Source organism: Pan paniscus, chromosome 16 (genome assembly GCF_029289425.2).
Source record: "Pan paniscus chromosome 16, NHGRI_mPanPan1-v2.0_pri, whole genome shotgun sequence".
Lineage (NCBI taxonomy): Eukaryota > Metazoa > Chordata > Mammalia > Primates > Hominidae > Pan > Pan paniscus.
Window position 1 is genome coordinate 41,032,543 of NC_073265.2, and position 22,424 is coordinate 41,054,966.

Below are 22,424 nucleotides of genomic sequence, written 5' to 3' on the forward strand. Positions count from 1 at the left end.
GGGGCTCCTCACGTCCCAGATGATGGGCGGCCAGGCAGAGACGCTCCTCACTTCCCAGATGGGGTGGCGGCCGGGCAGAGGCTGCAATCTCGGCACTTTGGGAGGCCAAGGCAGGCGGCATGCTTCGCCGGGTGGTCAGAGCTATTCGCCCATAGTCCGTAGCCCAGAGCCGGGGCTGCTCGGCTCTCCGTCCCGGGGGGCCGGGGCCGGGCTGGAGGCGTGCGAGCCTCTCATCGCCGCCTCCCAGCGCAGCCACCCAAGCCGCCGCCGCCGCCTCCCTCCATGGCTGCGGCGCCGCCACCCGACAGCTCGTCTGGCTCCAGCCCGGTCTCCGTGTCCCTTTTTTTTGTATTTTTAGTAGAGATGGGGTTTCACCATGTTGGACAGGCTGGTCTCAAACTCCTGACCTCACGTGATCGGTCTGCCTTGGCTTCCCAAAGTGCTCGATGTTGGTTTTCTTAAAATGTCTGGCAATTATTGGTTCCCTGTTTATATTTTTGAATGGAGAGCAAGGTTGGTTTGTATAATCCAGGATCATTTCTCCTGCAGTTGTATCTATCTGTTTTACCAACAGACCTCTCCCTTAAAAAGGAGGCCCCTTTATTTTTCTCCATTTGTCACCATCTGATAAGCTATATATTTTATTTATTAATTTATTGACTCTGCCCTCTTGCTCAAATATAAGCCTCTCTGAGGACAAGGATTTTTGTTTTCTCTTACTGCTAGAGCACAGTAGAAGCCTGACAAATAGTCTTTTTTGAATGTATGAGTGAGAGCTTTTTTTCAGCAGCAGGTGTGCTGACCTGCCACCTTCTCTGCAGTGTGTGTATAAGGAGCTCACAGGCAGCCTGAGAGTCCCCTGCAATCGCTACAGTTAGGAGGACTTCATTCTGGGAGGGGCACCTTTTAATGTATAGTAGTCCCCTTATCTGCAGAGGTTTCAGTGGATACCTGAAACCACAGATAGTACCAAACCCGATATGTACTATGTCTTTTCCTATACTACATACCTATAATAATGTTTAATTTTTAAACTAGGCACAGTAAGAGATTAATAACAATAACTAATAATAGAACAATTATAATAACAATATGCTGTTATAGAAGTTGTGTGAATATGGTCTCTCTCAAATATCTTACTGTACTATCCTCCTCCCTCTTGTGATGACATGAGATGGTAAAATGCCTGTATGATGAGATGAAGTGAGGTGAATGACATAGGCAAGGGGACTGCGTTAGGCTACTGTTGCCCTTCTGACCATTTGTCAGAAGGAGGATCATCTGCCTCCGGTGATCCTGGCTCATCCAGCCATGACGATGTCAATGGTTGGATGTCAAAAGCAGACAGTGTCATTGGTTCATAGGCAGGGACAGCACGGAGATGCTGGACAAAGAGATGATTCACCTCCTGGGCGACATAGACCACAAGATTTCATCATACCACTCATAACAGCATGCAATTTAAAACTTATGAATTGTTTATTTCTGGGGTTGTCCATTTAACGTTTTCCCACTGCGGTTGACAGCAGGTAACTGAAACCACAGATTGCAGGGAATGCTGTACTTCATTCCTGGCAGAGCTGCCTTTCCCATTTTCCCCCTACACTGTACTGGTGTGAAGGTCTGGAGGCGCCTCCGTTTCCGCACTGCTTCTGTCACAGGTCGCAGCACCTTCACCAGAGGCTCTTCCTGGGAGACTTCATTGATTGTGCTGGCAGCTGCTCTTTTTCCTGGAAGGTGCTGGGAGGGATAGTGTACCCTCCATCTGCCCTAGCTGTTCCATCTGTTCCTAAGGCAGTTCTTTAAGGAATTGCCCCAAATGGGACCTATCTCTAGCAGCTCAGGCAACAACTTGCTTGTGCTAATTTATCTGTGAATCTTTCTATTTTCTGTATTTCAGCAATTTCTCAAGATAATGGCCTTTTGTTTTGTTTTGTTTTCTTGCACTGTGAGAATTCCAGTCTCTTAAAAATTATATTATTTCTTCCTGGTGGTGGGAAACTCTGGGAGTAAAGAGAGCCGGCAGGTGCACATGTGCAGTCCGCTGTCTCAAACTGGAGTCTCCCATGGGTTTGCCACCCTCAGTGGTGATTTTGTTCCAAAAGTTATTTTTTAAAAATTCTGATTTATAGATGATCTGAAATAATATAACTAAATCACTAGTTTCCAAGTGCTAGTCAATGGTAAAGTTTTTTTTTAAATTAATTCATAGTAAAGGAAAAAAACTGGGTTTTCTGGGATTATGTCCTTTCTACCTTTTTTCTAATGTTAAAATGTGTTTTCTCAAAAAAAAAACAGTAGTGGTTTTTTTTTTAATGTCTCTACTTAACAAAAAAAAATCTGTAATCCTATGTCAGTATCTTTTTTAAAAATAGTTTTTGCAAGTATGAAATTTATGTCTAGACTGCTGGACTGAAATATTTTAATTGTGGTTTTAAATTGTATCTTTGTTACTTGGAGGTGAAAGTATGATTTGATGAAGGTTTTCTTTAAGTGCTAGAAAACATCTGTATTTAATTTGGGAGTGAGGGGTTTAGTAAATTAATCTTTAGAAATTCTAACTTAATTCTAAGTTTTTTTTCTTTTTGCATCATAAGGCTTTTGCAGACATGCTGAAAGTAAACAAGACCTTGACAAGTCTAAACATAGAATCCAATTTTATCACTGGAACTGGGATCCTGGCCCTGGTAGAGGCACTGAAAGAAAATGACACCTTGACAGAAATCAAGATTGACAACCAGGTAAGGAAGGCCAGAGAATAGGCAAAGCCAACTCACAGGGTGTGCAGTGAGCGGGGGAAATGCCACAAGGAATGAGTTAAAAGACACAGTTCTGTGTGTGACTCAATTTGATGTACTGGATTTCCTGTAAGTTTTAGAACCATTTCTGGCCCATGGAGGATGTGCAGAAGAGCATGTTACTAATCAAACAATGTACAGTGGGGCAGCCTGGGACATAAAGAGCCATCTACCCCACAACCCTAGGCTAGTCAGGCTCCAGAAGAGAAAGCGAGGAGGTGGTGGCAGAGGTGTTGACAGCTGCTTTATTCAGTCTCATCATTGTTGCCTTTTGGCATGTATCTCTGCCCTGTACTATCCCAGCCTTACTTTTGCTTCTCACTGGGACTGTTGCTAACAGAGAAAGCAGGGTAGCCGTGGCCAAAGATTCAGATTTCTTTTCCTTGGCTGAAGACTTCTAGAACCAAAAGAGCAGATGCAGGCTCCTGCAGTCTGATGCTGGCTGCAGAGAGCCTATTTAAAGGAATCAGGGTTCTAGAAGATGGTCTGGCTTAGAGTAGCAGGCCACACCCATGAGATTGTGGTCTGATCACAGTCTCATTGATCATGACCACAGCATTTCTCAGGTTCCCATCTGCAGCCAAAGCAAGGTGCTTTTCCCTAGAGCCACCTCTTCCTGCCTGGCGACCTCTTTTTCCCAGCATCAGCCTGCAGTGCCTTCCAAGTTGCTCTGCTGGCTTCAGCTAACTCCTGCCCACAGACAGCAACTCTCAGTGATCAACCATGATGTAGAGCCCTGCTCCTCTGGCCATGGGGAAGGGTCTGTGATGGGGTTCCAGACACTATATCTTGAAAAGAAAGGGCCTTGGAAAGGAGAGACCAAGGAGACTTGTGGTATGAGCATTCGTTCCCCTGTGGGATGGTGGGAGAGACAGTTGGGGAAGTGACTGCTCAGAGCATCCTTTGCATGTCTGGGGGCCATCTCTGGGAAATTTCCTGGTCCAAACCCTCCAAGATCTGATAAAGCCGCAGAGTGCCATCCAGGACTGTTGCCTAACCCTGGAAACCATCAACAGTTCCTATGGAGGCTCTATTCTCTGTCTTTGCTAACCAGGACAAGCAGACTGTTTTCAGTGCAGGCCCTCTGGCCCTGGACTAATGATGTTTGTTGCCAGGGGAACACAGAAAGCCCACTAGGAGAGAGGAACTTTTACATTCTCATCCTGCCAGAAGGAATGTGCCAACAAAACAGCTTTCCTAGACACAGAGATGTGGAGGCAGCACCCCAGGGGATGTGCCACACAGGGCCCTGCACACTCAGGAAGTTCGATGCTGTGTATCCTAGCATATGTCCAGCTGCTAGTAAATTAGAAAGTGGCATCAGGGTGTGGGGGAGTAAGGAAACAAGCCAGAGAGAAATATGAAGGGAGAGAACAGAAGTGATCACTCAGGGATATTTGTTGAATAGACTCATATCAGGAAGAAGCTAAGTGGGCACTTAGTAAATATTTCCAGGGAAACTAACACAGAAGTGGATACCCTGTTCCAAAGTATATTTAACTTTGTTTACGGATTTAGGCCATTGTGAAACCCCATATCTGAAATAATATCACACACTCTGTCCCTAGTTCCTTACAAGATACCACCTAGCTAAGGTTGCCACATAAAATACAGTTAAATTTGGCTTTCAGATAAATGATGTATAAATTTTAGCATGTGTCATCAAATATATGGAATACCTTATATTATACTAAAAAAATTATTTGTTGTTTATCAGAAAGTCAAACTTAACTGGGTGTCTTGTATTTTTATTTGCTAAACCTGGCAACTCTATGCCTAGTATTGAGTTAGAATTAGCCTAGAATGAGCTAGAATTGTGAAAATTTAGAATAGAGCAGCTTTTGACAATGCATATAAAGAAGACCCTGAAGTACAGCCTGTAATCCCAGCACTTTGGGAGGCCGAGGCAGGCAGATCACCTGGGGTCAGGAATTTGAGACCAGCCTGGCCAACATGATGAAATCCCATATCTGCCAAAAAATCCAAAAATTACCCAGGCGTGGTGGCACACGCCTATAATCCCAGCTACTGGGGAGGCTGAGGCGTGAGAATCACTTGAACCCAGGAGGCAGAGATTGCAGTCAGCCAAGATCATGCCACTGCACTCCAGCCTGGGTGACAGAGCAAGACCGTGTCTCAAAAAAAAAAACAAAAAAACCCTGAAGTACAAAGAATTTGCTCCCTAAAATCCCCTCTAAATCAACCTCATCACCCCTCCTCAGCCATCTAGGAATGGATTTGTGTAGTTTTTCAACTTTAGTATTTCATTTTGCTTCTGAAATGGCTTCTCTTTATTTCTTTTTTTGTTGTTGTTTTTTGTTTGTTTGTTTGTTTTGAGACAAGGTCTCACTCTATGGCCCAGGCTAGAGTACAGTGATGCAATGTGGCCTCACTGCAATCTCCACCTCTCTGGCTCAAGTGATCCTCCCACTTCAGCCTTCTGAGTAACTGGGACTACAGGCACACACTACCATGCCCAGCTAATTTTTAAATTTTTGTAGAGACAGGGTCTCACTATATTTCCCAGGTTGTTCTCAAACTCCTGGGTTCAAGCCATCCTCCTGCCTCAGCCTCCCAAAGTGCTGGGATTACAGACATGAGCCCCACCACGCCTAGCCTGGCTTCTCTTTATTTGTATATGACAAGGAGGATTAAGATTTTCTAGAGAGGCTGGGTGTGGTGGCTCACACCTGTAATCCCAATGCATTGCAAGAATGAGACAGGAGGATCACCTGAGCCCAGGAATTCCAGGTTGCAGTCAGTTATGGATGTGTCACTGCATTCCACCTTGGACAACAGAGCTAGACCCTGTATATTCATTCTCTCTCTCTCTCTCTCTCACACACACACACACACACACACACACACACACACACACACCCTCACCCTGTCTCTCTCTCTCTAAGAAAAGATTTTCTAGAGGAATTGGAAAAAATTGTTTGCTTTACTTGAGAAATGAGGGAATTCGGGGTCAAAACTTGTCTTGCATCCAAATTGTGTTCATTGACTCATAGACTGTTAGAAGTAACCTCAGTTTCCTTATCTATCTAATGAGGGGTTTGAAATAAAATAATCTGTAAGACAGTTTCCTCAGGCAGAACCAGAAGCCAAGACCAATTTAACAGCACAGCAATGGGCAGCTGCACCAAAACGAAGGCCTGCTGAGAATCCACCACTGGGGGCAGGCTGCTGTGGCTAGGCTCCAGGTCAATGTGCAGTGATTTAATCAGGTGCCCCCATGGGAAGAACAATCGGTGATGCATATTAAAGAAACAGATGGGGAACTGCTAAATAAATTTGAGTAGATAAAAGAGGTCACTTAGAAAAACACAGAAGGCGATTTGAAGATATGCTTAAACATTTGTTTCTATTTTTCCCCCTTTGTGTTTAGTGACTTAAAATATAAAAAGAGCCTGGGCCTCTAGTCCCAGCTACTTAGGAGGCTGAGGCAGGAGAATCCCTTGAGCCCAGGAGTTCGAGTCCAGCCTGGGCAACATAGCAAGACCTCATCTTTAAAATATATATATAATATAATATAACATAACATAATAAAAGTTATATAATTTAATACACTACATACTTAGATAATTTAAGTATATATAAAGACTGTATATCCAAATTATAAGAAATTTTGATGCCCATCTATTGTCCTGGGTTTATGTAAGACCTCAAATCCAAAAAAAGATGCAGGCTGAGGAAGAAACATAGTGTATGTTACATTAATTCCTCCCCTTTTTTATATGCCCCCCAATTTAATTTTCTTCAGCTTCTATGTCTTTTATACAGCTATTAGCATCTCCTTCCTCCCCCTCAAAAAAAAAATAAAGCTATTATTCTATTATTAATATTTCCTATTTTTGATTCCAGATTATATTAATGGTTTAAGTTAATATAAAAGCAGAGTTGGTGTTTCTGTTTCACTACTTTGCCAGAATGTCATCCAAGATTCATTACAAAATAGAGAAAACCCTAAAGAAATTACAGTTGATGTCTATATAAATAGAACACTCAAATCAAGGATGAGTAAGTATGGATTTGTCTTTTATTGCAAAACAAAGCAGCTGTAAGGATGCTGAGCAGAATTTAAACTACTAGGAAAATAGCCAGCTACTTGGAGAGGAGGGACTCAGATACTTGGGAATATAGGTGATTTGGGGTAACTTTTGACCACTGCATTAACACTGCAAGTTATCCAAGTCCAGGACTCAAATGCTCCAGGGGCACAAGCCGTAGTAGTGGCAGCCCTAACCTTAGCTCAGGGCTCATCCCTTGATACGGTCCCACTCTTCTAAACTATGTCATTTGCTAAAGTTGCTCATGAAACTCTGAGGTCAGCATCTCTTACTTTTTTGCTGCCACTCCCTCCCATTTACTCAAAATGCTTAGAGCATTAATCTCTACCATAATTATTATTGTCTAACTGGAAATACCACATTGTGTTAAGTTCTTGAGGAGAGACTCGTTTGAGGGGTTGCTGGATGACAAGAAAGAGAGAAGCAAAGAGATAAGCCTTAAACTTGCTTGGGATGCAAGAGTTCCTCCATAAACTTTTCTTCTTCATCCACTCCATACTTAAATTTTCCAAATTTAAAAGGTATATGTTTTTAACTTATTACAAAGTAATCAAGATTGTATGGTACTGGCACAAAAATATACTAGCAGAGCAATAAAGCATATTCAAATCAGGGAAGAATGAAATAAAAGATGGTGGGATAATTTGCTAGCATTTTGGAACAAAATTAAATTGGGTCTCTATATCTTCTTTTTTTTTTTTTTTTTTTTTCTTTTTGAGGTGGAGTTTCACTCCTGTCACCCAGGCTGGAGTGCAATGGCGCCATCTCGGCTCACTGCAACCTCCGCCTCCCAGGTTCAAGCGATTCTCCTGCCTCAGCCTCCCGAGCAGCTGGGATTACAGGCGCGTGCCACCATCCCCTGCTAATTTGTGTATTTTTAGTAGAGACAGAATTTCACCATGTTCACCAGGTTGGTCTCGAACTCCTCACCTCAAGTGATCCACCTGCCTCTGCCTCCCAAAGTGCTGGGATTATAGGTGTGAGCCACCATGCCTGGCCCTATCTTCATTCTTATGTTAAAATTCATTCCAGATGAAATGAAGATTTAAACATTAAAATATATTAAATCATAAACCAAATGGAAGAAATCAGGAAGAGTAGAGAGGCTTCCTAAACATGATATCTAGAAGATTGATAAATTTGACCATATGAAAATGAAGAAAAGTCCTGATAGTGATCAAAAAGAAAGTCAAAAGACAAACAGAGCAAAATGTTTTCAGCACATTTGACAAAGGGCTAATTTCCTAACATACAAGAAACCTACAAATCAAGTTAAAAAACTCAAAATACAGGAACCGTAAGCTGATAGAAAAATGGGCAAATGGCATGGATTGGTAGTTCCTGAGAAAAAAGAAATATAAACCTGTAAGAAAATTCATTGTTCTTATTCATCATTTGACAAATGCAAATTAAGGCAGTAAATAAATATAAAAGAAATATAAATTTTCACCAACTGTATAGACAAAGATTAAAAAGGTTAGTAGTATCTTATTTGGCTAGGGTAGGGAAAGCAGTAACACTCGTACAGTTAGCAAGAATAAAAGCTGTCATAACCTTTGACAATAAGTCAATAATATATCAGAATTCGAAACATGCTTGCCATCTGACCCAGCTATAATTTGTCCTACAGGCATACTTGCAGAAATGCCCCAAGATGCACTGGGGGAGGGAAGCTCACTGCAGTTTTGTTTGGAATAGTGGAAATAGAATGTGATGTAACAGTAAGTCACTAAGGCCTGGCTAAATACACTATGATCCATCACTGCAATGGGATTTGGCATAGTTCTTTATATGGATGAGGTAAATGTATATTTACCAACATGAAAAGATATCCTTAATGTTAGATGAAAAATAAAAACACACTTCAAAACAATATGCTAGTATAATCCATTAATGTGAAAAAAAGCATAGATGTACAAGTGATTGTGTAGATACGTGAATGCATAGAAAATGTTTAGAACACTACATACTGCATGCCAATCTGGCTTTCTCTGTGGGGAATGGGGATGTTGGAGTAAGGAGACTTGCATATTTTATATACATTTTAATTTGTGTTTTCTAAACAAGCCTGTACTTTTTTTTTTTTTTTTTTTTGAGATGGAGTCTACTCTGTCACCCAGGCTGGAGTGCAGTGGCACAATCTCAGCTCACTGCAACCTCCGCCTCCCAGGTTCAAGCAATTCTCCTGCCTCAGCCTCCTGAGTAGCTGGGACTACAGGTGCCTGCCACCGCACCCAGCTAGTTTTTGTACTTTTAGTAGAGACAGAGTTTTGCCATATTGGCCAGGCTGGTTTCGAACACCTGACCTCATGATCCGCCCGTCTCAGCCTTCCAAAGTGCTGGGATTACAGGCATGTGAGCCACTGAGCCTAGCCTTATTTTTTAAAATGTGATGACTGTGTTATGAAAAAATATACTTTGTCCCTTAAATTAAATTGTAAATTCCCATATTTACATACCTCATTTGTTTTTGTTTTTTGAGACAGGGTCTCACTCTGTCCCCAGGCTGGAGTGCAGTGGCGCGATCTTGGCCCACTGCAACCTCCGCCTCCTAGATTCTAGTGATTCTCCTGCCTCAGCCTCCCAAGTAGCTGGGACTACATTTGCATGCCACCATGCCCAGCAAATTTTTTGTATTTTTAGTAGAAACGGGGTTTCACCATGTTGCCCGGGCTGGTCTCAAACTCCTGACCTCAAGTGATCCATCTGCCTCGGCCTCCCAAAGTGCTGGGATTACAGGCAGGAGCCATGGTGCCCGGCCTCCCTATTAAAAAAAAAAAAAAAAAAAACCTCTATTTTTAATTTTTTCATTAGTTTATGTCTCAAACAAAAAAACCTCTTCCCACCAACTTAAACAAGTTGGAGATTTTTTTGTAGTCCAGGAACCCCCTTCAGAGTTTGCTGATTTCATCCAAATGTGTAGATGGTTCAAACCACAATAAAGCTGCTCAGAATCACCTAGCAAGATTCTGCTGAGAGACAACAGCCCATAGGTTGAGATGTTTAATTATCATTGGATATGGATCCCAGAATTAAAAAATTATATTTGATAGCACAAATATAATGTGTACACAACACAGTGACAATAGAGTTACTATAGTCAACAATAACATTGTGCATTTTAAAATAAAAAAGTAGAATTTGATTGATTGTAACACAAAGAAAGGATAAATGCTTGAAGTGATGGATACCCCATTTACCCTGATGTGATTATTATGCATTGTATGCCTGGGTCATAATATCTCATGTACCCCATAAATATTATATACCTATGTATCCACAAAAGTCAAAAATAAAAACATTTTATAAAAAAGAAGAAAAAGTATTGGAAATGAATAAAGGTAATGGTTGTACAATATTGTGATTGTACTATATGCCACTGAACTGTGCACTTTAAAATGGCAAAATTTTATGTGTATTTTACCACAATAAGTAAGAATTCCCAAAGTAAAAAGTAAAAAATAAAATAAAAATTTAGTAATTGGATTGGCTGCTACAAAATAGTTTCATTATTTTTTAAAACACCCTTTGTTTAAACCACAGATACTGGGATGAATTCAAAACACCAAATATTAGTTTTGCTTTCATTTTAATTCTGGAATTATCCTTTCCTTCATAAACAATTTGCTTAGTTTTTTTCAGCTGCAGGACACCAGCAAACTCAGCTATCTGTCTGTTGGATTTTGCTTCTAGACAAGGAGCAGGACTCAAATGACTGTGAGAGAAAACATCTCAAGTGACGCTGTCCCTTTCAGTTTGAGACCTTTGCCTCTTTGCCTTTTTGTCCAGCAAGTAGCCTTGTCTTTTTCCTGTGCAAGTAACTGTTTCCTCTTCCTTCTTGGTCATCCTGTGCATGTGTCGGCACCTGCAACCAGAGGCAGCAGTTGGGAACAGCTGTAGAGATGGAAATTGCCCAGATGCTGGAGGAGAATTCAAGGATCCTCAAGTTTGGATACCAGTTTACCAAGCAAGGGCCACGAACAAGGGTGGCAGCTGCCATCACAAAGAATAATGACCTGGGTAATTCAGCCATAATATTTGCTGTTAACAATTAGAAGAGCATGAGCATTCACTTCTCCACTTCAGACGCAACATCTCACAGATACCATTCCACTGGCCTGTGATGTCACTCACTTCTTCATATAAGACACATTATTATAATACATGGTCATAGGAGTCTTTGTGCTCCTCGCAGTGTTAAGTTTCATCATAGCATTTTCTCAAAAAAGAAGTTTGTTCTATTTTCCAGGCAGTCTTTGATTTTTGCTTGATTTCTTTTGTGTATTTGTTTCTCTTTTACTTACATGTAATCTCCTTCTGTTTTTATCTGCACCAGAAAATGGGCACAAGGACACTGAGATTCCAAATTATGTTTGACTTATGACTGCTTTGGTACTTAGTTCTAAATATGGATATGTCTGATACTTTGGCACTTTACATGTGATATAAACATGGAGCTACATTATGAAGTTTAAACTCACAGGTCGCCTTTTCAGTTAGCCCCTTCAGTTTTTCGTGTGGCCACTTGTTGCTGAGGATCCCTGGCATTTCTTCTGTTAGGATGAGGTGGGGCATGTCCTGATCAACCATAGCAAAGAAGAAAGGAACTGGGAAAGCTTGGTCTGAGGATATCCCAGCCACCTGGAGCAGCCTGGCAAAAGGACACCCAGGAGCAGACATCCATTTGGCAAGTGGTCAGTCAGTCAATAGCAGGCTTCAATCCCCAGTTTGAGGTTCAGGGACAGAATGCCAGATCTTGGATGGAGGAACTGGGCAAGGCGTTCCACCAGGTACAGTGCTGGCCTCAAGGAGGACTCAGATAGTGGGCAAGATAGAAGCTAAAGGTTAGAACGGGAAGGGGCAAATAAAGGTTAGTGTCCAATTCCTTGTCCAGACAGGCTTTGCCAAGACCCTGAGGCATAGGAAAGGTGCAGTGTGTGGCATCAGGAAGCTGGCTGGACACGTGACAGTGCTTACCTGGGGGGTGCACAGGGTGAGGCCAAGGGACAGACAGGCAAATAGGGATTTGGGGAAGAGTGGAAGCAGCAGTCAGAAGGCACCTAGGAAAAGCACATTGGGTCCACAACCAAACAATATAGAGACCAAAGGAAAACAGGCAAAATGAGAGGTCTGAAGAAAATGGACAGGGCAGCCTACGTCCAAGAAGCAGCAACTGTGGGCAAGAGCCTAGGCAGGAGCTAGGCTATTTAAAGTGGAGAGTTAGAGCAAGACCACAGCCAGGGCACCTTTTTGCCAAATCCAAGAAAGTTCAAATGGCCCTCTTCCCAGTGACCAGGAGAGCTTGCAGTTGGGAGAGTGAAAGGTGGAAGAAGAGGGTTGCAGGAACTGGGAAATGGCAGTCTCGGCAACTTCTTCGGTTCTAAACATCAGGTTAAAAGAACATTAATCTCTGAGTTTGCTTGCCAAGTGAATCACATCTTCCTGTAGGTTGATATTTAGAAGTTTTTATTTAGAAGAGTTTTAGAAACTTTGAACTATTTGCAGCTCCTTCCAGACTTCATCCCATAATCAGAATTAAAAGATTGTGATTGTGTTAACCTGAAGAGTTAGTTAAAGCCAGTTGGTGACAGAGTTGCAAGTGCCGTGGATAAACGGCCATGAAAATAGTCTAAGTGCACTGTTTCACGGGTCTCTTCTGGAATTTCTATCCCATAGAAATTCAAAGGTTCTAACACTCGAGTACCCAACTATCAGACATATCTGTATTTAAATGTAAATTCCACCAGACACTGGATGATTTTATCATTTCCATTGATTGTCATGGTTAAGTATTAAAATTTAAGATAACTGTATCCTCAAGTGTGTGAGATTGTCATCTTATGTGATTAATGTTGTTTATCTGGAATTTAAGGAATATCCCTTCAATTTGTCTTTTTGTTCCTTTCTTTCTTACCTAGTTCGTAAGAAGAGAGTTGAAGCAGACCGAAGGTAAACTTCCTTGAGGAGAAGTGAAGTTTCACTGTGGTATGGCCATTGAAAAACAAAAACTCTTCTTCTTCCCCATCAGGACCATTTTATCAAAGTTCGTTCATTTCCGTTAACCACATAACTAATAATTTAATTGTTATTCTTTTTTAGCACTACTTATTTATCTTGGATTTTGTAATATATACAATTGTTTTATTTGCTCATGGGCACTTCTGGCAACTTGACAAATGGACCGATGCAGATTTTAGAGAGTGACGACATGGAAAATGAATTTAACCACTTTCTTATTGGGTTGTCTTGCTTTCTTACATGTACTTGTTTTTTTAATCACTGAAAGGAATTTAGTGAATAATATGTGTTTGTAACTGTGATTATGATAGAGGCCTATCTCTGTTTACATGCATAGCTTTGAGTTAGGCTAAATACATCAGAAGTGTTCTACTGACCACATAAGAAGTTAGTATTGCCAATCTTTCACTGCATGTGAAAATGTGACCAATTTAGCACAAATTCTCTCTTAGTTCCAGAAAAATCAGTAAATGCACATGCCCTGTTGATTGGAGATCAGTAGTGTCATCTTCATAAAGCAAGACAACATTATGACACTTTAAAACAGTAGCAAAGAAGTCTATTTATTAACCCACAAATGTAGCATCAAGCCAGACTCACAGGTAGCAAAATGAATTACACACCTACTTTTACTGACTATTCAACATAAATTGAATCTTTAACATGACTTTAAAGGCTATTTATAAAGCTGTTTTAAAGTTTTTCAAACATGATAGAAATTTTCTAAATTTTAGTAAGAGAGAAGCTTTTAAAACAGTACATTCCTGAATAAAACAACAATATTGTATCTTAATCAAGGCTGTCTGATGCAGATGATTGCATTTTTTTGGCAAATTTTAGAAGCATTTATTGCTTTGTCTTTAGTGTAACAAGATCACAGGATTAAATATAAACATTCAGGTTAATTATCTAGATTTTTGTCCACAGTATATGATCCATCCAGACATTTGCAAACGTCAGGAGAAAAATGTGAATTATTTATCCAGATGCATGTCATCTCAAGGACAAAGCCTGTGAAAGTACAACCGAGATGGTTGCATTGTAGTATGCATTAATCTTTCAATGTAGTGGTGTAAAAATGCAATGCTAAACTAATGAAGCAGGTGACTGCAGCCTTTGGCTCAAGCTCACAACTCTGATAACTGTCAGTGCCTGAGGTTGTGATTGGTGACACTCTGACACTGCCCAAGGCAACTCACCCTCTATTCCTCCTTTCTCCCTTCCCTTTCTTCCAATTCATTGTCTTTTTTTTCCTCTTTTCTCTGTAATTTGTTACTAAACAAATTCCAGAATTTGTTTAGTAGCTGAGTGTTCCTGAGTTGCCTAGTAGCAATAAAACAAGTGAATAGGAAAATAATTAATATATTATTCTATTTAGCTTGTAAAACACATGGAATCTGTTTAAGATAGCCCTTGTAAAATTGAACATTTACCTGTATTGTAAGTACCCACATCTGTGTCTCTGAAGTCCTTTGAAACATCTCATTATCTTGAAATTTTTTTAATGTTTGAGAACACCATAAGCAGAATATTCTAACACCTTTGGCCCCTGAAAATCCTTTAATTAGTTTATGGCTTCATCTCCTTATCTATTTAAAAAACATAGTAAATAATGTTTTATGGTTTTCAGTCTGATTTTTCCTTCCCTTTCACCCATTTAGGTGTGATGTGTTGGAGTCAACTTGTACAGGCTTGCCAACTGTTATATTTTCAAGAATTTTGCAAACTGGTTGTTCAATACAGCCATTATTTAAAATTAAATGATGTGCACTTACAACTGAATGAATTATATTAAGGACAGAAGTAACAAATACTGTACTCAAAAATCTTACATTTTACTATTTTCTAACCTCTTAGATTATTTACATCTAGTAGGTATGTATGTAGAAATATTACCAAATAGTATGCCACTGAACGTATCCTCTCAACTCCATGTTCACTACCTTCTTGTTACTACAGTGGCTTGAAATTGGCCATGGTAGAAATATTTACACCACAGAAATTAGCAATATGTAAGAAATTGGGGTTTTCTCCCTCTCCAGATTGCTGGTTGATAAACATTCATCAGCACACCACTGGGTGAAATTATACATTTTTTTATACATATGTTTTGCTTATCATGTTGCCAAAGGGAAGAACATTTCTCTTAGATGTCTTTTCTCCTCTTTGGATTTGTTACAAACCTGTTTAAGTGCTGAGTCCCTGACCTGCCTCTCCAAGTAAGCCTTTTTCCTTTTTTTTTTTTTTTTTTCTTACTCTCATTCTTGCCTTGACTCTTAAAATCCTGGACCCTATAGAGCATTCCTTGCAGCCCCACAGTGCTGTGGGCTGGGGGCTAAAGCAGTTCTTGGCAAACTCTGGCAGAAAGCTAGAAAAAAAAATCAGAATTCAATCATGGCTGTTTCTTTTGTACAAGCAGTTGTTGATAGTATTAAAGCAAGATAATGGGACATTATCAAAAATAATAGCACTGTTTTTACCTTATAAAATAGTTGGGTTGCATGCAACAGAGTCTATGAAATCAAATGTTTTTTACTAATCAGTTTGTTTTCTTATTACCTGTGTTTTTAAAGTGGCTTGAAAGGTGGCATTTCCATGAGTGTGCAAATATTGATGATAACCCTTAGAAAAACATACACTTGAGGAGCCTATCCATCATTTAATTAGCCTAGGACTTCATCTCCCTCTCTGCCCAAAGTGTGGAAGTGGTAGCTCTTTCATGATCATGGGCACAGTTAATCCTTTGCTATCCATTGTGATGGGGCATAATGTATATAAAATATTTTTCTATGATTTGTTTTGCCAGATACTGTGTTGAGATATTTGGCAATATCTGGATAACTGATTGAAGGGAGATAACTTCTCCCCAGGCCTATCTCCCTCCCCCTTTTAGAGTTGTGCAGGTCCACTTTAAGTGTAAAATCACTCACCTGGACTTGTGGGTTTGTATCACCAACATCTATTATGGCATATGTAGATGACATTTAGGAGAAAAACCTTAGAAGTCTAGAAATCATATGATTAGTTCAGCACTGCAGCTCCCCATCTGCTTATAGTGTATAACTGGAAGCTCTTTCATCCTCATCAGCATGATTAAATGACTTAGTTTCTTTCATCTTTGGAGGGTATAATGTAAATAAGTGTCGTGTGTGTATGTGTGTGTGTACTGTCAGATATCTAACTAGGTATTTGGCTACATCTGGACAACTGATTGAAGGGAGATGCTCTCTCCCCAGTCCTCTTCCCTTGTCCTTTTTAGAATTGCTGCAGGCCCAGGTTAAATATGAAATTACTCCCTAGGCTTTGCAGTTTATGTTACCAACCACCACATTTTATAGCTATGTAGAGGATGACTCTTAGGAAATAAATATTAGAAGCCTAGAAATCATTTAGTTGTTCTAGCACCAAATCTATCCATTTGCCTAATGTATTTAACATTCCATCCTCATCAACATGATGAAGCCCCTTTCTTCCATCTTTGTAGGACACATTGTATATAAATATTTTGTACATAAAGATCATCAAATACCATAATGAGGTATTTGGCTTCATCTGGAAAATTGACTGGAGGGAGATGCTGTCTCCCAGCCCTGCTTCCCTCGTCCCTGTCCAAGTTGCTGCAGGCCCAGGTTAGAAGATTACCAACCTGGAGGGGCATGCAGTTCATCTTACAATAAAAGCCCATTCATTTAAAAACTCAGAAATCATCCCAGTGCCTGTACTCCTCAAACCAATTTCCCTAAGGGAAGACTGGCACACCAGCCCAAAGAGCAGGTGCTTCTCTTCCAACAGAAACATGGCCCCTGACAGGGCACCAGCATTAGGGAAACCAATGTCCTCCGAATAGCTGCCATGAGAACATTTCAGATGCTCAAACTGAAAATTCTTAAAACCAATATTAAGCATCAGCATGCTTTAAGTGTAAGATAGCCCTTTGGAATTTACAAACACATGTGCAGCTATTTCCTTGTTCACAGATATGATGTACTCAGCCCCCTCCTAGGCACTACGAAGAAGACAGAGGAAGCATAAAAATTCTGGACTAATATAATTTTATATGTGTTTCTGAGATTGGGGAGTAGACTGAGTGCCTTTTTTACAAAGAAGATCCCATATTTAATTCAAGTATTTATAGCATTAGCAAAAATGGGCAGAGGGCGGGAAGTTGAGAACACTAGGTTCTGTGCTATGTTACCTGTATTCAGTAGAACTGTTTCTGGAGTCAGGTTTTAAGTCATGATCCTGAAGCTTCCTTCCCCTCTTCCACTAATGATGCAATAATAGCTGTTTTCATTTTAACGAGCAGAGAACTAAGAGGAAAGGTCCTAGCTCTGCCTTCCACTCGCAGCTTCCCTTTACCTCCTCTTATTGCTTTCATCTCAAATATCCCTGCTACTCAACCAATCCTAAAGCTAAAGTACTGAGATGCACACAAAGGAAAGGTGTGAGAGTGCTTGGAAGCATCCAGCTGAGCCCACTGGATGAAAATCAGACGATAGGGCCTCCTGTTGTAATATACTAGCCAGAGAAAAGCGCCAAGAACTTCAGGGATATTATTCATTGCTTTCTTGCTCCCTAACCCTAGATCAGATTGGATTTTACTTTGTAGTTCAGGAGTTAAGAAGTCAAATTGCTGACCGAGGTGGGGAAGGATGATGGAAATTAAAGGTTTACATTTGTTTAATGGCAGAACTGAGATTTGCTCATCTTATCTCTTTCCCATCTGTCTGTAATAGCAATGACTGAATAATCAGTAGACCAATGGAAGAGGAGTTGCAAGTTTAAATTTGTAACCTGACTCTGGGTTCTGTTCTAGGAATAGTGCATGTTTTAGAGGCTTTGCCAGTTGGGATACATTGTTGACTTGGGGGAGGATGAAGGAGAGAACTGATGACCTAGACATAGAAAACAGTAATTAACTAACTAGATGTTCTTCTGATCTCTTCCATGGTAGACATTCTGAGCACATTGGCCCAGTTAGTTGGTATGGTGAAGGGGCACCGTACTAACAGATTTGGAGACTGAAACCTAATCCCATCACCAACACTTAGCAGGTATATGATCATGGGCAATTCATTCAATTGCCTGCCAATTATAGACTATATAGGGGGAAGAGCACTGGATTTGGAGTCAAGAAACCTGGACACTTGGCTCCACACTTCCTTAGCTGGGTAACTTTGGGCAAACCACTTGGTCTCTCAAGCCTAAGGTTCTTCAGCTATAAAATGGGAATAATACTTCACTAACTACCTCACAGAGTTGTGGTAAGAATATAATCAGATAACTGGATAAAAACACTATATAAACTGGAAAGCGCCGTACAAATGTGAGAGATCAGTTTTATTATCAAATGACTGTTTTCCACTGCCTCTTGAATCAGTTTTATTCTAACCAACCATTACATCTTCCTCATCTTTTGGAGTATGGGTAATTGAGGCTTGGGTGGGTCATCAGGGACTGGAGTTATTTCAGCTCCCACGTAGAGGTGGGAGAGGTGGTTGATGGGGCAGTGGAAGTTAGATACCAGCGATGTATATGGTAGGACATCTTCCTGGGTCACTTTGACAGTACCCTGGGAAATTGTCAATCCTTGCAGAGGGCCTAGGCTGGGCACAAGGGAGAAAGCAAACAGTTGACTAAGAATTGAGGGGAGGGTCTGGAGCGCTACTGCCCTCCTGTCATTGCTGTGGGTGGGAGAGGCTAAGACTTCAGGTTTGACTGGAGGCCTAGGAGAGAAGAGTGTCCTTAGGGTTTCAAGAATTTTAATGCCTAGCAGCTGAGTAACAGGCATTAGTTCTGATAGATAGTGAAGGGGAGAAAGTGCCACCTGTTGTGAGATCACCTCTCCAGGGCAGCAGCTGCCTTGTTATCACCAGCAACCTTAGCCCTGGTCAGTAATATTTCTGCTAAGAAAGGTTTTGAAGCATGGCCTCCAACGACTTTCATAAGCCCTTGGAGGCAGGACTGTGTCTCATCCATCTTTGTATCTTCAGTACCATCTTGTAAGGTGCCTTGTACATAGTAGGTGCTTAATGAACAAATGTTGCTTGAATTTAGCTGTCGTCCAGCCCCACAGAGTTATGCTCCATTTGCCACCATGTGATATTTTTGAGAAACAATAGTGATTTGGATGCCAGCTATATGTGACTTTGGGCAAGACTCTCCATCTATCTTGTCTTCATTTCATCTGTAAAATGAAGTGAGTAGATTCGATGCTCCCTAAGGTCCCTTCCAGCTCCAATACTTGACAAGCTTGTGATTCTAAATCGTTTCCGTTGCCTCTGAACATGGGTGAGTAATGCCTCCACTGCAGCTGTTTCTCTCCAGGAGGCTTTGTTCAGAGGAGGTCTGACTATTGCACAGCCAGTTTTTTCTTCCTCTTCAGCAGTTCTTTACTGTCTTCAGAATAGTTCTGGATGAGCGGCCTTTTCTGAAAGGATATTTAAAAATATATACTATTTAGGCTGGGCCCAGTGGCTTATGCCTGTAATCCCAGCACTTTGGGAGGCGAAGGTGGGTGGATCACCTGAGGTCAGGAGTTCAAGACCAGCCTGGCCAACATGGTGAAACCCCGTCTCTACTAAAAATACAGAAATTAGCTGGGCCCTGTGGCAAGAGCCTGTAATCCCAGCTACTGGGGAGGCTGAGGCAGGAAAATCGCTTGAACCCAGGAGGTGGAGGTTGTAGTGAGCCGAGATCACACCACTGCACTCCAGCCTGGGTGACAAGAACGAAACTCCATCTCAAAAAATAAAATAAAATATATACTATCTTGCTCCTCAGAACCAGTGGGGAAGAAGAGGGAAGGCAAAGAAAGAAACTGAGCATAGTAAACACAGCATTTTTTTGTAGGCTCCTATTTAAAATGTGTGTGTGTGTGTGTGTTTCTAAGTAAGTATTGACTGGGAAAAAGAGAGAAGTCAATCAAAAGTATACTGTGCAATTGAGAGAGGCTGGCCCAAGATTTAAAACTTCCTGTGGGTAATCTAACTGTGAGTAGATAGGAATCGGCCATATGGCGAAATGAGATCAATAGGAAATGTGCTTTTTGAGGAAATTTTATTTTAGTACCAAATGTTGCCAGTGACAATCTTCAGTTAAGAAGTAAGTTATTCTGACCTAAAATTCTTATCTCTGCCACTTTGGTTTAAAAACAAAAACCCTTATATACATGGAATAGTTATATTTTAATTAAGCATTTATTTTAGTTGTTTTCATCCATTCAAGCAAAATGAATAAGCAGCATTTTTCATTGCACTTAAAAATGTAAAATACCTGCATGCCACTAATCTGTAACATTTTACCAGTTCAGATGCCTGTAATGTGTGACTTTATGTGTGTCTGTGTTGTTTTGAAGAGAATAAAGGAAATAATACTTTGCAAACTGTTTAAACAAGTGTTTAAACTTCTATTGGCAACATTTATTGGGCTAAGCAGTTATTGAAAACTCCGCATAGTTTTATTTTCCATTTGAAACTTCAATCAAATCAAGACTATTATATTCATTAGGGAATTAAAGACTAATTTGCTTTTTAAATGTGAAGTTGAACACTGTGTGGAAAGTAAATGTGTGATAAAGCAAAATGTATAAAGTATGAAATATTATACTTTTACCCTGGATAATTATTCAGGACCCCAGTTGGCCCAAATAGGTGCAATTTTTAATCCTTTGAAATTAGCCAGCCAGACCTAATGCTAAGGTAAATGTAAACTGTTTTAATTAATTAAGATCTTTCTGCTTTCGAAGGTATAATGTATCTATTTCTGTCAGGAATGATATTTCCAAATGAAAATGTAAAGAACATTGGGAATTAATAAACTTTCCTTTCAAAGTAAAAGTAAAGACTGGTTTTATATGGCTAATTTTTAGACAGTGTTTCTTTAAAACAAATGGTTGGCATCATGTTCTTAGATGAGCACATTTGCAGAAAACTATTAAATGCCCTTATTATGAAGAAACAAGACAACTGCAAGTAGCCATAACAGAGAGAAATAACTTGTTATCGAACAAAAATGAACACATTTGGCTAAATAGTTAAAAATTTGTTAGAATGAATGGGAACAGGAATACGGAAAGCCCAAACAGGTTGACTATTTTACCCTGAATTTTTTACACTAACTTTGGATTTACATTATTATTCTTTTTAAAGCTCTTCTGATAATTTGTAATACTGAACACTAAAAATGATGAAGTTATGTTGTAAAGGTTTGACCCTGGAAAAACAGGAAAAACTGTTCTTCCTGCCCTTCTGCTGAACTCTGTCCCAACTCTTTGACCCTTGGATTTCAGTTTAGACTGATAAGGTTCAACTGAGAAACATAAAGGGCCAGTGTCTAATTTCTATATTTGCTGTTTCACACCTTCTCTTGGACAAGAAAGTATAGTAATTATTTTGTTTAAAAGATTCTCCCTTTCAGCCTATTGGATTATAATGAATAGAGTGGTTACAAGTGTGCACCCTGGGGTCACACCTGCCTGGTTCAGATCTCACTTCCATTAGTTATACGAATTTGTGCAAATTACCAAGCCCCAGCTTCATCTGTAAAGTCGTAACAATTATAGCATTTTTCACGGTAGTACTGTTATGCAGATTAATGTGTAAAAACACTTAGAACAGTGTCCGAGATATAGACGGCACTTAGAATTTTTAAATTCTAACCTAAATAAATATCTATGTGAAACAGGAAATGTTCCCTTGTCCCCCTTGGAGGGCATGCGACAGGGGGAGTTGCTCGCTTCTTCAGTGCCCCGCTGCTCAAATGTCTAGGGGAGCATACAGACAGGCAGGCTGTGGAGCTCTGACCCCACGGCAGCGTCTATGGGTGAATGTTTACAGCTGAAGCCCCAGTGGGCGTGTTGCAGGATGCTTTCTTAGTTTGCCGTCTATAGGCGGCTTGTGTTAACCACTCAGTTAGAACTTACTACCTTGCCTCAAGGACAGAGGGCTTTCTGTATCCTGGGTTCTTGCCTTGGTGTGCCGGAAGAATTGGATCACAAGTGGGCTTGGAGAATGAGTGCAAACTTGTATTGAGTGGAAGTAGCTCTCCACAGATGGGTGAGCCAGAGGGAGATGGTTTTCCCTTGGAGTTCTGGCTGCTCGGCCGGCTCTCCTCCGACTGCCCTGGCCAAACTCCACCTCATCCCACTGGTGGATGGCCGCATGGCCTGCCTGATGCATGTCAGTGTATTATTCCTCCGATGTGCTCTCCTCAGTGGCCTATCTACAGCCAGCCACTTGTATCTTCTTCCACCAACCCTCTCCTAAGTCCAGCCGCCTGTGTCTCAGCCTTGCCAGTGTCTCAGGTTTTTATAGGCCCAGGATGGGGGTGTGGCGGGCCAGGGTGGTCTTGGGAAATGCAACATTTGGGCGGGAAGGCAGGAGTGCCTGTCCTCACCTAGGTCCGTGGGGGTGGACCCCCTAGCCAGAGACCACACTGACCTCTGCCCAGCACTTCCCTAACCCTGTTCCATATCATTTAAAGGGACTACACTCTTCCCTTCCCAGCACTCCTGTATCACATGGATATTAACGCC

The 22,424-nt window shown here is 40.8% G+C and overlaps 1 protein-coding gene across 3 annotated transcripts in view; it reads left to right on the plus strand.

The window, feature by feature from the left end:
- The window catches only part of TMOD2 (tropomodulin 2), a 67,370-nt gene extending 46,638 nt beyond the window's left edge, over positions 1-20,732 (plus strand). For all 3 annotated transcript variants that reach the window (XM_034938755.3, XM_034938756.3, XM_034938754.3), the window contains 3 exons: positions 2,598-2,741; positions 10,747-10,891; positions 12,790-20,732. In XM_034938755.3, the coding sequence (XP_034794646.1) occupies positions 2,598-2,741; positions 10,747-10,891; positions 12,790-12,824 (324 nt within the window). In that variant the 3' untranslated portion in view covers positions 12,825-20,732. The remainder of the gene's footprint in view (positions 1-2,597; positions 2,742-10,746; positions 10,892-12,789) is intronic.
- Positions 20,733-22,424: the final 1,692 nt, after the last annotated feature.